The following is a 17,019-nucleotide window of genomic DNA, read 5'->3' as shown; positions in this document are numbered from 1 at the left end:
AGATGGCATGTCTTTGGGTTGTGATGGTATGGTAGGTTAGCCAAGAATTTTTATTGTTGATTGAACATCTACTTTTTGATAGGCAATATTCTCATCCTTAATGTAAGGGTAGTAGCATTTAATTATAACAACTTTGAGGTCTGCAATCTTATGGAAACATTACAGATAAGAGGCGTGAGTTCAGAGAAGTTACATAAATTGCCCCAGGTCAGTAAACAGAAATAGAATCTGAGTTCAGATCCCATCTCAGTCCTCTTTCTCTCCACTAAGCTAGTATACCCAAACTTAAGGATGGCGGTTCATATACTTATTGACCTCATTACTATTATTCTCCCATATCACATAAGAGAATCAGTAACTAAATGCATTCACATTAAGTGATTGCTATGCTTTGAGTAAAAAGAGGGGGCAACAGAAAGCAAAACTGTGCAAATATAACTATTAACAGAGAGAAAAGAATGGAATCTAATACTCATAATCCCATAACATGGCTAAAACAGAAATCTCACAGGAAGCTGGATCCTCTGTTATTCGTATTCATTGGTCTCACATTATTCTAGATCCTCTGTTATTTTTCTACTCACCTTTACAAAGACGAATTTCCATAAACCAAGGAATTGTGCCTTGACACTGCTGATAAACACTTTCACCCAGTCGGTATCTAGGGACAAAGAGACAAGACATTTTGTCATCTGTGGACCATTAGCCTAAGCAAGAGCTATTGGCTCAATAGCAGGTATTACTTTCAGGACAGGCAACTATAGGAACAAAAACGTAGCCACCATCAGCACAACCCATCCACTGAACAGCATAGTTTCCATTAATGGAAAAATAGAGTGATCAGCCTTCCACAGACCCGTGAAGAAGGTCTTTGAGATAAACTCTTAACACAGAGCTTGCAGTGTACCTAGTGTAATCTGAGATAGTCCTCCCTTACCCTTCATCACAAGAAGAGTTAACATCTGGTCTAATGAATTGGTTCTTGGGTTTTTTAAAGACTTGCTTTCCAACAGGTTCACATTCTGCCACTAAAAAAAAAAAAAAAAAGGAGAATGAGAAATCAACTGAAGGCCATCTCAAAACCAAAAAATTTAAAAAAAAAAATCAAAATTCAAAGCCTGGCACCTTTGCATGTGGGAGCAGTGGGTATCCACACTCCATCAGGGGTACAGCGTATGAATTCTTCCCCCACCAGCACATAGCCAAGGTCACAACTGTATTTTATGGATGTTCCAGGGTCAAAGCGAACCCTGTGTCTGTCTTCCTTTCGCCCATGGAGGATTTTAGGAGGGGCTTGACAATCTGAAAGAAAGGCAGAAATTTTTCTTATGTGAACACCATAGAAAAGCGAGCCAAAGATACTGATCAGTGCTACCGCTGCATTCTGGCGGCGGGTGCACACACAGACATAACCCGGCAGCCCAGTTTTGCTAACTTCAGATCAGTAGTTATCATTTTATGTTTTTTCTGCATTTAGACCGCTGTAGATTGTTTTCCATTCCAACTGAGTGCTCCATTTGCTGTCTCTTCCTGCCTTTAGGAATCTTCTTGTATGCTTTTAATGGGAGATTCTGATCTATCTGTAGGGTGGGATTTTCCTAAAGTCTCTTTTAAGAAATCACTGTTAAGACAAGAAAACATCTTTCCCAGTTTTGTTTTGTTTTTTTTCTTTAAAGAAATGGACAACTTAGTGAGCCCCTAATGTTTTTCTGCCAAGGATACTTCCACAAAATGAATGGCAGACAGTGTTTTTAAAGGCTTCTGCATAACTTATATTCACTATATCTGGTGTGGATGAGCTTCCCTGGTGGCTCAGCTGGTAAAGAATCCGCCTGCAATGCAGGAGAGCCTGGTTCGATCCCTGGGTTGGGAAGATCTCCTGGAGAAGGGATGGGCTACCCACTCCAGTATTCTTGGGCTTCTCTGGTGGTTCAGATGGTAAAGAATCTGCCTGCAAGGTGGGAAGATCCCAACCCAGGGATGGGAAAACAATGGAAACAGTGACGGACTTTATTTTCTTGGGCTCCAAAATTGCTGCAGATGGTGACTGCAGTCATGAAATTAAAAGACACTTGCTCCTTGAAAGAAAACCTATGACCAACCTAGACAGCATATTAAAAAGCAGAGACGTTACTTTGTCAACAAAGGTCTGTATAGACAATGCTATGGTTTTTCCAGTAGTCACATATGGATGTGAGAATCAGACCATAAAGAAAACTGAGCACCAAAGAATTGAAGATTTTGGACTGTGGTGTTGGATAAGATTCTTGAGAATCCCTTGAACTGCAAGGAGATCCAACCAGTAAATCCTAAAGGAAATCAGTCTTGAATGTTCATTGGAAGGACTGATGCTGAAGTTCCAATACTTCGGCCACCTGATGTGAAGGGCTAAATCATTGGAAAAGACGCTGATGCTGGGAAAGATTGAAGGCAGGAGGAGAAGGGGATGACAGAGGATGAGATGGTTAGATGTCATCACCGACTCAAATGGACATGAGTTTCAGCAAGCTCTGGGAGTTGGTGATGGACAGGGAGGCCTGGCATGATGCAGTCCATGGGGGTCACAAAGAGTCAGACATGACTGAGTAACTGAACTAAACTGATACTTGGTATAACTGAGGGGACTGGAAGCTGGAAAAGATCCTGCTGAAGTCCGTAACACCTTCTCTAATGTTTCTAAAGAAGGAATCAGTGGCATTTATTCCGAACATTGGAATACCCACCCTTTTCACAGACTGGTATTGATGGTTCCCATGTGCCTTGGGCATTACATCGGACTGCCTTGCTACCCTTCATGGTAAAGCCAAATACGCAAGCAAATACCACAGTGTCATTGTAGGAATATCGATCTTTCTGCCCAGATGATATTTGGCCTCTTGGGATCTGAGGAGGTGGACACCAAACCTCAGACACAGAAAGTTCACAGCGTGGGGCAGGCCCACTCCAGGCCCCAGTCTTCTGACTGCCAGTGGTACAATGGATAGTCCTCTCCCCAATGAGGATGAAGCTCACTCCTTTCTCTGGGCCCGGGTCACAGGTGTAGCTGACTGTGTGTCCATATGGAAAGATCACTGAAGAGGTGCCTGTATGTCTTCCATTGAGTACAGGAGGAGGTGATGGGCAAAAAATTTCTAGAAAATTAGAGAGCGAGTTGACAAGATTACAGCTGCACTATCAACAAAGAATGTCTCCGGTGTTTCTAGATGCCACTCTCACATCCCGGGTTCAGGGACAATAGTGTTTGAATCTGTAATGAATCTGTCAAAGCAGCTATAGCAAAATAATTCAGAAAGTATGATCTAAAATTTTGTTCCTGAATATATCTACTTTGCTGATCCTTTTATTTCTTTTACCGAGTATATAATCTCCATTATGTGCATGGCCTGGATGGCAATTGTACATAACTTTCAGAGAAAGAAATGCTCAGGAACCCTATTTTACCTGAGTAAGCAAAGGATAAAGAGATAATACAAGGATGCTTCAGCGAAGAATATATCCCTTAAAATCTAAAGATCTCTTCACAGCCTGTGCAAGTCAATGAAACTATGAGCCATGCTGTGCAGAGCCACCCAAGATGGGTGGTCATGGTGGAGAGTTCTGAAAAAATGTGATCCACTGGAGAAGGAAATGGCAAACTACTTCAGTACTCCTGCCTTGAGAACCCCGTGAACAGTATGAGATCTCTTTTAGAGATCTTTGTTCTATAAGATCCTATATAGTAACACCTGGACAAAAAACTTTCAGTTAAGCTGAGAATGCAGTGTCTTGCTGAACCTCCGGCCAAGGAGCAAGTTACAAACTACAGTTGCCCAACTTACCTTCACACGTTGGCATCCTGGTCCAAAAAGTACTCTGTCCAACAATTACACACTGACTAGAAAGTGGTCCTTGTAACCAATACCTGGAGACAAAGGAGGTCATTCAGAATGATTAGGCAGAATGAAAGCCTCTATTAAAAATCCAAGATAAATTCACTTAATTTGTGGGCACTAACTTCTTTTTATCAACATTATCTCTTACAACCTCAAGCTGTCCATCGGCCCTCATAGTTTCACAGTTCACACCATGTACACATAAGTCAAATGTATGAAATCCCATTGGGCCTCTGGACACTCACCCTTCATTACAGGAAAAGTTCACAGTTGCACCAACCCCAAAACTAGTGGGCCTCTTTATCTGCCCATTGGGAAATAGTCGTGGAGGTTCACACAGTGCCTCTAAGAAAACAAGCCAAAGATGAGCAAAATATGACAAGTAACATAATAGCCCAAATTCTTAACACAGATGATTGCCAATTTAGAGTACCTTTACATATGGGAGCAACATCACTCCAGTCTCCCAAAGACAAACAGTGAATGGTGTTTTTTCCAAAAATTAAATAACCAGGTTCACAACTGTAGGTCACAGTCAATCCTGGGGCAAAGGAGGCAACACTCTCTCCTGTGTGATGCCCATTGGCAATTGTGGGAGGTGATGGACACTCCACGGGGATATCTTTACACAGACAGAAAAAAGGTCATCAGATAACAGTTCCTTCACAGTCTGTATTTTGATTTAGTACATACATCCAAATAAATGATACATGATCTATGGCAAACAGTCATTATTGATTTTCAACTCAGTCTTTTAAAGATTAAACAGTTGTGGTTTAATTATATCCATTTTATACCATAAATAGTACATTATCTTTTAGTTACACTTTATGAATTATATTTGCCATGTGAAAACCTTCAATTACCAAAAAATAAAGTCCATTTTTCACTCATACTCCCATTCTACCCTATGCTCCAAAAGTAGCATGCTGTTATTTATAAGATTATCCTGCCAGATATCAGTAATATATTTTTTTATCCTATATGTGATACATATACACACATTTTTTTATACACACATTTTTGCTTTGTGTGATGCTCAATACATATTATTCAATGCCTTGCTTTATTTGTTTAATAATCTATATCTTTCCATGTCAATACATAGAGGCCTATCTAAGTCTTTATAAAGAGTTAATTGTTTTCCAGGCTTCCCTGATGGCTCAGATGGTAAATAGTCTGCCTGCAATGCAGGAGACTTGGGTTCCATCCCTAGGTCAGGAAGATCCCATGGAGAAGGGAATGGCAACCCACTCCAGTGTTCTTGCCTGGAGAATTCCAGGGACAGAAGAGCCTAGCAGACTCCAACCTGTGGGTCTCAAAGAGTCAGACATGATTGAGTGACTATCAAACACACACACAACTGTTTTCCATGGTCACCTCATTTGTGACTATCTTCAGAATGCCTCCAAGATTTTATATTTTATAGATAGAATCATATTTTGATTACTTTATTTTGATAGTACAATTTTTGTCAAATATTGCCAGTTCCCATAATTACATAACTGAAATTCAGATTTAGAGTTCAAGCAACATAAGTCAAACAAAATAAAAGTGAAGGAAGAGCTTACAGTAGTTCCTATTCTCAAAGTTGCTGTTGTTCAGTCACGAAGTCATATCCAACTCTTTGCAGCCCAATGGACTGCAGCATACCAGACTTCCCTGTCCTTCACTGTCTCCTGGAGTTTGCTCAAACTCATGTCCATTTTCAAAGTTACTTGATTTGAAATGTTATGGCTTAGGAGATGAGTTTGGAAGATAGTGTGGGTCACTCAGAAAGTATTTATAGAGGTCAAAGGGAATGGCAGATCATTTCTGCCATACTACATTAACAGCTCTTATAGATAAATTTTAAATCCATTTGGTGTGTTTTTGTTCTAAGATCCCACATTTCCTTTCATTTGACAATATCCTAGATAGACAGTTTAAACTATCCACTTCCCACAGTCCAAACTAACTCTGGCCTCCATCGCTGTGAGACATTCCTTTCGATTATTAGGTGTGTTCAGTTAGATTTTCCCATTATATTTTAAAATTCTTTGCTCTATTGATGAATGAACATTTATATCCCTCTACAACTAAGAAAAAACAGGAAACTATAATTTTCACCCTTTCCCTTGCTTCCTCCCTCCACCCTTACCATTTACACATTCACACTGTTCTTCCTTCAGAATGATACCAAACTTAACATGCACAGAAATGCAAGGTTCCAAGCTCCTGATTCAATTTTATTTTCATTCTACTCACCACTCTCACAGATTGGTAATGGTGTCGGACCCCATGTTCTATTTGCTTGGCACCAAACAGTTTTATTTCCTTTCATGGTGAAATTGGCATAACAGGAAAATGTCACAGAATGACCATGTCTAAAGGGTGGTCTAGATGTTTTAATTCGGTATCCCCCTGGTACTATGGGTTCAGAGCAAACAGAATCTCTATTGTAATATTCACAGATAGGAGGAGCTTTATCCCAAATTCCATTCACATTGTCTTTACTTATACAAAAAAGACGTCTTTCTCCAATGAGGCGGAAGGCACTGGGACATGAGTAGGTCACCACAGCATTAAGGGCTACAGGACCGGAATGAGAACTACTGCGTCCATTTTTGATAGAAGGAGGGGGGTCACAAAAAATCCCTGAAAAGTAGGAAAGAAAATATGTGGTCACACTGATCATGAAAATAAGATTCAAATTTAGATAAAAGATACAAATATATCTCATGTCACTGTTTCAGAAATAGATTAGAAATTTGTATAATTTACTTCTTATTCATACTCATTCTGACAGCTCAGTAAGACTGGTCCCTAAGTTGCTAAATTCTTACCTTTCTCTTGATCTTTAGCAAAAAAAGCAATTAGGACCAAACAATAACAATGAAACAGAATTTATTGAATAGTTCTGTGTCTAATCAACTTTAATAATGAAACAAAAGGTAAATAGTACATGAAAATAATGTTAATGACATACTAATCACAAGTGTATAATTTGGGCTCAATAGGCCTGGTTTCAAATCCCCACGATCATTCAATAGCTGCGTGACCTTAGGCAAGTCTCGCCCTCTTTAAGCCTCAGTTTCCTAATCCAGTAAGATAAAAGTAGCTGAAAAGGGCAAGTACAATACCTGGAGCATGCTAATTATGCAACACCTATTTCAAACACAACTGGGGCTATAAGTATAGAGACCACATTCTGTCCTGTTACAAAAGATCCTGCATCCTCACAGCAAGTCAATTGTCTTCTTTTAATGCTTGTCTCCTTTGAAGAAGCCGCAGGAAATGGTTTCAAATAATATCTTTTATTTACTTGTCCTAATGGGCATGAAGAATATTAATTGTTTATAGCTGTGTTAGTATATGTACACTTTTCCTGAGTGAGTCTCAGAATAAAGGAAAAACTGCCAACCTCTGAAACTTGTGGTTGATCTCCACTTAGCTCCAAGACTTGCTCATCAGATGAGGAAGTGGCATAACCATGTCAGTGCATCAGTGCTATTCATTTTCAGTAGGAGTAACTTTTGAGAGCCTTTATCCTTCTACACATAGAATACTCAACACCATTTGTAGTCAACTGAATAAATTTAGTTTTGGCCTGCATTCTAGAACATACAGAAGAGTGGCATATATATGTTCAAAGCATATATGTTGATAAGATTTTATAACTGATAAATGCATGAGAACACACCAGAAATCAAGAGGCACGATCCACACTTGATTATTTTTGCTTTCTACTCACGTTCACAGACAGGAAACTTATTACTCCAGAATACTCTCATTCCTTCTGAGACACACTGACTAGAAGACTGGCCATTTAACCGGAACCTTAAACAATAAGGGGCAGCAAGTTATCACCAGAAGAAACCAACTCTCCATTACATGAAACTAAATACTTCTTTAAAGAGTGTGGTATTAATGGGCTCTATTTTCATAGAATTTTCCTTAAGGAAAAAGTCCAAGATTGCGAATCAGCTAAGCTACATGGAGACTTCAGACCAGCTCAAAACACAGAGTAAACAGTCCTGATGGTCTGTTCTTTTCTTGAGTTCTTGCTTTAATGTTCAGCATCCAAATGTTAAGATTTTCTTGACCATTAGAAGGAAACAACCTTAGTGCCTAATGAAGAAAACATCAAAGACTTTGTTTTCTAAGCTCACTTCAAAGAGCCCCTCTTACTGAACCCTCAACATCTATTCAGTCTCCATAAAAGAAACCTTAATTTCTGAGCCTAATCTTTGCTTTTGCAAATGATGAAAGGACAATTCCCAACTCTGGCTGACCATGCACACATTTGGAGAAAATAAATGGGATTCTCTTAATAACAGAATTCTTGATGATAAAAGGTAAAGAAAAGGAGAGAGAAAATCAGAGATAAAAAAAAATGTAACTGTCTTTAAAGATCACACTTTGCCATGACTAGCTATGGATCACTTTGCACTCACCCTTTATCACAAACAAATGAAACCTCTGCCCCAAGCTGGAAATTAGGAGGAGCTACCACACGGCCATTGAGAAGTTGGTTTGGAATGTCATCACATGATTTCACTAGGGAAAAGAAACAAGGCTGGCACATGAAGAGTCAGGAAACAGATGAGTTTCCTTGAGATGAAATAGACCTTTATGCACCTTCACATTTGGGTACTAGATGGCTCCACGTTCCCAAGGATGTACACCGTATAGGGTTAGTTCCAATGAGAGTGTAGCCAGGATCACAGCTGTAGAACACTTCCTGCCCAACTGCAAAGAATTCCTCATCCAATTGGTCATAGTTACCATGGAGGGTATGTGGAGGTGGTAGACACCCTGAGAAGAGAACAGGACCAGAGGCCTGTTATTTCTAAAATAAGAACTTTCTTCTCTACAACCTAAGTCAATTTAGGGTTGGCAGGAGTTGGATGAAGGTGGTCATGTCAGCCCTCCTAAGTGTAAGGCAGACACTCTTTTGGGTGAGACAGAGTGGGGCTACCATATGCTACATATTTTAGACACGATGAACTTTGCATCTATCTCCTCGGAATCTTGATCTATGCCAGGAAATATGACCCCTCTTCATCATGTTCCTGTTTTACCTAAATGGATAGATATCCTCTCACTAATACTGTAGCCAAAGGAACCAAACTATTATAATGCCTTTTTTTTTTTTTTTTTTAACCACCGAAATCTCCTCTTTCTTCCTGGTCCCCACACCACTGATGAAGTGTCTAAGTCTTGGGGAAGGAACTCCCAATGGTGCCAGGTTTTTACTAAGTCAGGCATTTCTCAATAAAAGTAGGGGAAAGAGGGGGAATGGGGGAAGTGACTCAATCTTAATTCTAACCTTATTCCATAAAGGCTACATTTTTCAATAGAAGAATGTATAAAACCTACAGTAATTTGAATCAAATTCTGATCAGTCAAGTTTCCCCACTGGCCTGGCTAATGGGATTAAGAGTTTATTTTATCCTCACTTAAATAAAATCTAACCATATACAATTTTAATCATACAAAAATCTTTGATCATTGGCTCTGGTACTATCTGCTTTTTTTTGAGTGTCTTCTGATTTCCCCTAAATTAATGTATATCTAGCTATGTCCCAGAATATAGTAAACTTCTCATCTCTTCAACATTTAGGTACTACTTTCAAAGTTTACTTTTAAATTCTTTTTTTTCCCCATTTACCACATCACCCTATTTAACCCCCCAAATTGTATGTAATTATTTTATATTGTTAGGTCAATCATGTTTCCATTATAATTATAATTACCTTTTAATTTGTCTAGCTATTGATTGTGAAAACTGATAAACATCTTTTACTATTGTGATTATGCAACTATTATTCACTTAATACCACTGTATCATGATTGATCAACAGAAAATAACAGAATTCTATATCACTAAAACTGCTATTTAATAGAAAAACTTGAATTTACTTTTCAAAATCCAGATACATAGCAGAATTATTTTGGATTTTTTTAAAATAAAAATGTCCATGTATTGCTACTTTTCTCTCCAGAGCTCCAGGTGTGTTTCTAATGAGCAGATATGTTTAAAAACAACTGGACTATATGATGATCTCTTACTTTTATCTAGTTTGTTGCACCTTTTCTATTTCATATTCAGTACTCCCATTTCACTTAGTTTATGTTTTCCAATTTCTCCATCTCTTTTTTGTTGTTATTGCTGCTTTTCTTTCTCAAGCCTTTATCAAGCATAGTAGAAAAGATTTTGTAGATCTATATGTATGTAGTATTATAATAAATATATTTTAGAAAATTTATGAATCTTTGCCTAGCTACTTTTAAATTCTTTAACCAGGATATCCAGCAACATACACTGTCTTTACCATCCTTGTCTCATAGGTATCCTACATCTATCTCTCCCAAAATCTCATTTTATTTCTACATCCCCAAAGTTGCAGCCCAACTCACCCTTGAAGCACTTTGGCAGAGGAGGATTCCATTTGCTGTTTGGTTGGCACCGTACTGTGTTGCTGCCTTTCATGGTAAAGCCAGGCTTACACTTAAACATCACAGAATCATTTAAGGAAAATGAATGCCTAAATCCAGATTCCATAATTCCATTTTCAACTTCTGGAATTGGGCATTTGACTACAGGAATACACTGAGGGGCAGGACTGTTCCAGATGCCAACTTGATTATCTTTGCTGGTGCAATATATTGACTTTTCACCCAAGAGGTCAAACAGCTTTTTCCCATTCTGTCCAACATGGCACTGATAAGTAACCACCATTCCATAGTAAAAATAGTCTCTATTGCTGCTGTAAAAGTCTCCATTTAAGATGGCTGGGGGTGGCTCACAAGGAATAGCTTTGGCGGCGTGGTAGGTAGGAAAAGAGAGAAGACATTTAAATGTTATATCTTCTGCAACAAACACATGAAAAGATGCTCAACATCACTCATTATCAGAGAAATGCAAATCAAAACCACAATGAGGTACCATTACACGCTAGTCAGGATGACTGCTGTCAAACAGTCTACAAACAATAAGTGCTGGAGAGGGTGTGGAGAAAAGGGAACCCCCTTACACTGTTGGTGGGAATGCAAACTAGTTCAGCCGCTATGGAGAACAGTGTGGAGATTCCTTAAAAATCTGGAAATAGAACTGCCATATGACCGAGAAATCCTATTGCTGGGCATACACACCGAGGAAACCAGAATTGAAAGAGACACGTGCACGCCAATGTTCATCGCAGCACTGTTTATAATAGCCAGGACATGGAAGCAACCTAGATGTCCACCAGCAGATGAGTGGATAAGAAAGCTGTGGTACATATACACCATGGAATATTACTCAGCCATTAAAAAGAATACATTTGAATCAGTTCTAATGAGGTGGATGAAACTGGAGCCTATTATACAGAGTGAAGTAAATCAGAAAGAAAAACACCAATACAGTATACTAACACATATATATGGAATTTAGAAAGATGGTAACGATGACCCTATATGCGAGACAGCAAAAGAGACACAGATGTATACAATAGTCTTTTGGACTCTACGGGAGAAGGCGAGGGTGGGATGATTTGAGAGAACAGCATTGAAACATGTATATTATCATATGTGAAACAGATCGCCAGTCCAGGTTCGATGCATGAGACAGGGTGCTCAGGGCTGGTGCACTGGGATGACCCTGAGGGATGGGATAGGGAGGGAAGTGGGAGGGGGGTTCAGGATGGGGAACACATGTACACCCATGGCTGATTCATGTCAATGTATGGCAAAAACCACCACAATATTGTAAAGTAATTAGCCTCCAATTAAAATAAAAAGAAAAAAAATCTTCTGGGAATTTTGTCGTAACTCTTGCAAACCAAACTTCCACTTCACCTACAATTAACCCATATTGCTGAAATTCTGTAAGCTCATCTCAAAGATGGTTCTAAATGAAAAGTAGCAAGGTAGGAAGATACATGGAACTGGCCTAATAAAACCCCCTAAATTTGACCTAATCACCAGTTCTCACCCCCAGAATACAGATAAACTCTTACAAAAGGTACTTGGAGTGCCATACACTCTGCATGGATTTAAGCTGGCAGTGTGGAGTCTTGTGGCATATTTTAGACTTGAGCACTTATTCACTGTGAACTAACTTACCACCAAGGTACAGTAGCAAAAGAAAGGGTAGTGGGGTCAGGGGCATGGAAGAAGATAAATCACAGATTTATGTCCAGATCTGCTCAGAACAAGTGTAACTTTCCTGGGTACTTATTTTGATGTGTAGATGCCCACTTTCCCTCTAGAGGGGGACAAGAGGGAAAATTCTACTCACATTCACAAAGGGGTAGGTCCGTATCCCAGGTTACAGTATTGTCTAAGAAAACACATGTAGCAGATGAGCCACCAATGAGTCGATATCTAAAGATAAAGAGATGAGTGATCATCTCCCAGCTGGACATTTTAGAAAAGCTTAGATCTTTTCCCACTGAAAGAATGGTAAAGAATAGAATATCATGGTGAAAGTAATGGTGAAAGACTATGGACACATACATAAGATTCAACAATCTAAACACAAGTGAAATTTGACCTCCTGGTCACTAACACTGAAGATTTAAAATTGGAAGAGAAGTAGCGCAAATTTTTTCTCTTCTAGGGATCCTCTCTAGTGGGTCATCCTAAACAGTTCTCTCTGGAGCATATCAGAGAGGTGATTCTTTTATTTATCTATTTTTAAGGGTGGGTGGCAATTACTCATATCTTTTTTTTTGGAAGACAAATGATTTCCATTGAAACTACTGTTCTAATATCCATGTACTCTGGAGATGTCTCCTGCCAACTCACCCATTGTCACATGAAAATGTAATTGTTGCCCCAAACACGATACCCTGAGGTGTGTGGACAGAGCCATGGAGGAGTTCTCTAGGAACCGAACATGGTTTACCTACAAGCGAGAACAAAACAGAAAAAAATTTGGGATTGGGATTTTCGGGATTTTTTTCTGCTTTTATTAAATTCCAATCTGACTGGACTTGCTGAGTAGCCTACTCATGCTTATGCAAAGAAATTTTGGACATTTAGAAAACTTCTATCTTTCAACTCCATAACACTATTTGTTTAAAACATGTAGTCTATATTTCTAAGCATGGATGAAAATATTATTTGTGGTCAACCATAATTTATAGTCTCTACTTCCCCCTTTTATACTCTGTCAGTTGATGGCAACATCTACCAAGTGTTGTAGCTTAAAAAAAAAAAAAAAAGTTATCATTTCCTTTCTGTAACTCATTATTTACTACCTGTCCTTAATTCAATTGATCATCAAGTTTTCATGACTAGATTACAGAAATCTCTCCCCAAACCAATTATTTTGCTACTGCTAAAATCTCTCATTAGATCACTGAGTAATAAAATTTACCTCTCTAATGCTGGTTGCCACTGGTCCAGTACATGTTTTACGCCACTGTACACATTATCATTCAGAATCACAAATGCAGTCATGCCACTCCCCACATTCAAAAACTTACAGTCACTTACCAATGTTCATTGGAAAAGAATGTATGGCCCACCACAGTTAACGTCCAGTCCTCACCATCTACTATTTCTCACCATGAACCTTATGTTCCAACCATAATTTTTTTTCTATTTTCTATTTTCCAAAGACATCATGTTCTTCCATATCTTTATATGTTGACATATGCTGTTTTTTCTGTCTGTAGTACCCAGATTTCCCTGATCTCCTAGATAGCACTTATTATTTACTTCTCTGTGATGTCATATAATTTTATCTCTATAGATATAAGAAATTATACCATAGTCCAGTGTTAGCTTAAAAGCCAGTCTCTACAAATAATATAGGCATTCCGCAAAGACAGAGACTAGCAGATTAATTTATATATCTCTCCCCAACTCCACCATCTAGCTTAATGCTTTATACCTAGTGATTATTCAAATATATTTCTGGAATTGAATTGGGTAAGATTGAGGTGAAACTAATATTAGTTTATACTTATATATATATATATATAAGTATATACTAATATATTAACTTGTAAGATCACTGTAACATAGTACACAGACCATAGAACAAAGTCATGGAGATTATAGGATAAACAGAGTTGGCCAGCTGTGATGATTTAACTCCAATACCCAATATCTAATACCCTTAGGAGTAAAAGAAAACATGAAGAACCTAGGAACCCATTCATTTGAGATTACTGACTAATTTTCTTATCTTTTATCTTGAAAATTACAGGTTAGCCCATAGAGACATGCTATAGACTCAAAGATTCTTCTATTACAGATTACTCACGTTTACAGACTTGCTGAGCATTTGACCACTTGGAGGTCTTTAGGCAGGTGACAATGAATGACTTCTTGAAATACCCAGGAAGGCATTCATATTCCCAAGTTTCGCCAACAGCAAACTCAGACTGATCACTCTGAATTTTAGGTTTAGCAAAAGGATACCTTGGCAGGGATTTACACTGACCTAGAGACAAAGATCACAGGAATATCAAAACTAAGAGAGGCTAAAATCTCTACTGTGCTTCTGTGTGGTCACCAGTTACAATGACAAATTTGATCTTTAGAAATTAAATCTAATATGTAGATATTTGGGGGGGGGAGCAAAGAAAATGTGGAGAAGGCAATGGCACCCCACTCCAGTAATCTTGCCTGGAAAATCCCATGGACGGAGGAGCCTGGTAGGCTGCAGTCCATGGGGTTGCAAAGAGCCGGCCATGACTGAGTGACTTCACTTTCACTTTTCACTTTTATGCATTGGAGAAGGAAACGGCAACCCACTCCAGTGTTCTTGCCTGGAGAATCCCAGGGATGGGGTCGCACAGAGTCGGACACGACTGATGTGACTTAGCAGTAGCAAAGAAAATGTATCTTACAGGATGAATGCATATGCAGAGAAACAAGCTCAGGAGTTCAAAGACTTTTTATGACAGACTTCAGAAGAAGAGCTGAAGAAAATTATATTTTAATAAAATTCCATAAAGACCCTGGAGTTCCACCTTTATAAAATCTCATAAATAAAAACTAAAATGGTATAAAAACTTTTCTGCAACATCACAGGAAACAAGTATATCAAGTATATCAGATCTTGTAAGCTCATCTTATGCAAAAACCTCCAAAATTATTTTTATGAATTAACATTCCTATTTTAATCTTTAAACCTTTAGGTCCTAGCAAGGAGAAAATAGGATTTTTTTTTTATTCTTCATTATTTTTTCCATTAACCTAATGGAGTAATATGCCCCCTAAAGCATTTAGTAAATACTTTCTGATGGGTACCAGATAAAATGAGGTAGTTGTTTCAAGACATGTCCCTGTGACTTAAAGTAATTGTGATAATGATGATGAAGAAGAAACAAATCTTATTCTAGGAGATGAGAAAAAAAAAAAAAAAACTGTAATGCCCTGATGCTTAAGAATGTACCTTGAAAATAATTTTTCTAGATATGAAAGACAGTTCAAGTTTCAACTCCAGAATGATGGTATATTTGAATATCCAACCTATAAATCTCCTTTTTCAAACAAATCTGAAATAGTTACAGGTGCAAGTCAAAGAACAAACATGGACTGACTGACACAGAGGGAAACACAGTACTCCCAAGGTTGTAGCTGGAGCCAGCCTTTTTGTAGCCAACACTTCTATTGGTGGAGTCACATAGACAGGAGTCTCTGGTGGAGGCATGGGCCAAGCAACAGCGAGGGAACAGAGCCCTGCCCATGCACAGATAATTGGATTAAAGATTTACTGAGCATGGCCCCACCCATCTGAACAAGACCCAGTTTCCCACACAGTCAGTCTCCCCCATCAGGAAGCTTCCATAAGCCTCTCATCCTTATCCCTCAGAGGGCAGAGAGAATGAAAACCACAGTCACAGAAAACTAACCCAGCTGTCCACATGGACCACAGCCTTGTCCAACTCAAGGAAACTATGAGCCAGGCCGTGTAGGGCATGGGGAGAGTTCTTACAAGACGTGGTCCACTGGAAAAGGGAATGGCAAACCACGTCAGTATTCTTGCCTTGAGAACTCCATAAAGAGCATGAAAAGGCAAAAAGATAAGACACTGAAAGCTGAAATCCCTAAGTCAGTAGGTGCCCAATATGCTACTGGAGAAGAGTGGGGAAATAAATCCAAAAGAAATGAAGAGACTGTGTCAAAGCAAAAGGCCCACCTAGTTGGGGACATGCCTGGTGACAGAAGTAAAGTCTGATGCTGTGAAGAACGATATTGCACAGGAACCTGGAATCTTAGGTCCACGAATTAAGGAAAATTGAAAGTGATCAAACAGGAGATGGCAAGAGTGAACATTGACATTTTAGAAATCAGTGAACTAAAGTGGCCTGGAATGGGAGAATTTTATTCAGATGACCATTATATTTACTACTGCGGGCAAGAATCCCTTAGAAGACATGGAGTCACCCTCACAGTCAACAAAATACTCTGAAATGCAGTACTTGGGTGCAATCTCAAAAATGACAGAATGGTCTCTGTTCATTTCCAAGGCAAACCATTCAATACCACAGTAATTCAAGTAATCCCCAACTACTAATGCCGAAGAAGCTGAAGTTAAATGGTTCTATGGTAACCTACAAGACCTTCCAGAACTAACACCAAAAAAAAAGATGCCCTTTTCATCATAGGGGACTGAAATGCAAAAGTAGGAAGTCAAGAGATACTTGGAGTAACAGGCAAGTTTGGCCTTGGAGTACAAAGTGAAAGGGCAAAGGCTAACAGAGTTTTGCCAAGAGAATGCATTGGTCATAGCAAACACCTTCTTCCAACAACACAAGAAATGATACTACACATGGACATCACCAGATGGTCAATACTGAAATCACATTATACTCTTTGCAGCTGAAGATGGGGAAGTTCTATACCCTCAGCAAAAAAAAAACAGGGAACTGATTGTGACTCAGATCATGAATTCCTTATTACAAAATTCAGACTTAAATTGAAGAAAGTAGGGAAAACGACTAGACCATTCAGGTATGACCTAAATCAAATCCCTTATGATTATACAGTGGAAGTGACAAATATACTCAAAGGATTAGATGTGATAGAATCCCTGAAGAACTATGGACAGAGATTCGTGACGTTGTACAGGAGGCAGTGATCGAGACCATCCCCAAGAGAAAGAAATGCAAAAAGGCAAAATGGTTGCCTGAGGAGGCCTTACAAATAGCTGAGAAAAGAA

The 17,019-nt window shown here is 38.8% G+C and overlaps 1 protein-coding gene across 8 annotated transcripts in view; it reads right to left on the bottom strand.

The window, feature by feature from the left end:
- The window catches only part of CR2 (complement C3d receptor 2), a 45,972-nt gene that overhangs the window by 20,213 nt on the left and 8,740 nt on the right, over nt 1-17,019 (bottom strand). For 3 of the 8 annotated variants that reach the window (XM_043924563.1, XM_043924564.1, XM_043924566.1), the window contains exons 2-16: nt 14,113-14,292; nt 12,645-12,744; nt 12,136-12,221; nt 10,275-10,673; nt 8,493-8,669; nt 8,309-8,411; nt 7,606-7,691; nt 6,120-6,509; nt 4,306-4,494; nt 4,118-4,217; nt 3,819-3,901; nt 2,724-3,131; nt 1,126-1,302; nt 938-1,028; nt 585-661 (exon numbers count right to left, since the gene is read on the bottom strand). In XM_043924563.1, the coding sequence (XP_043780498.1) occupies nt 585-661; nt 938-1,028; nt 1,126-1,302; nt 2,724-3,131; nt 3,819-3,901; nt 4,118-4,217; nt 4,306-4,494; nt 6,120-6,509; nt 7,606-7,691; nt 8,309-8,411; nt 8,493-8,669; nt 10,275-10,673; nt 12,136-12,221; nt 12,645-12,744; nt 14,113-14,292 (2,646 nt within the window). The remainder of the gene's footprint in view (nt 1-584; nt 662-937; nt 1,029-1,125; nt 1,303-2,723; nt 3,132-3,818; nt 3,902-4,117; nt 4,218-4,305; nt 4,495-6,119; nt 6,510-7,605; nt 7,692-8,308; nt 8,412-8,492; nt 8,670-10,274; nt 10,674-12,135; nt 12,222-12,644; nt 12,745-14,112; nt 14,293-17,019) is intronic. The other 5 variants (XM_043924568.1, XM_043924570.1, XM_043924571.1 and 2 more) reach the window with 3 other exon arrangements.

Source organism: Cervus elaphus, chromosome 14 (assembly GCF_910594005.1).
Source record: "Cervus elaphus chromosome 14, mCerEla1.1, whole genome shotgun sequence".
In the NCBI taxonomy this organism is placed as follows: domain Eukaryota; kingdom Metazoa; phylum Chordata; class Mammalia; order Artiodactyla; family Cervidae; genus Cervus; species Cervus elaphus.
The sequence above is the reverse complement of the archived record's forward strand: the minus strand, read 5'-3'. Positions and strand labels throughout refer to the sequence as shown.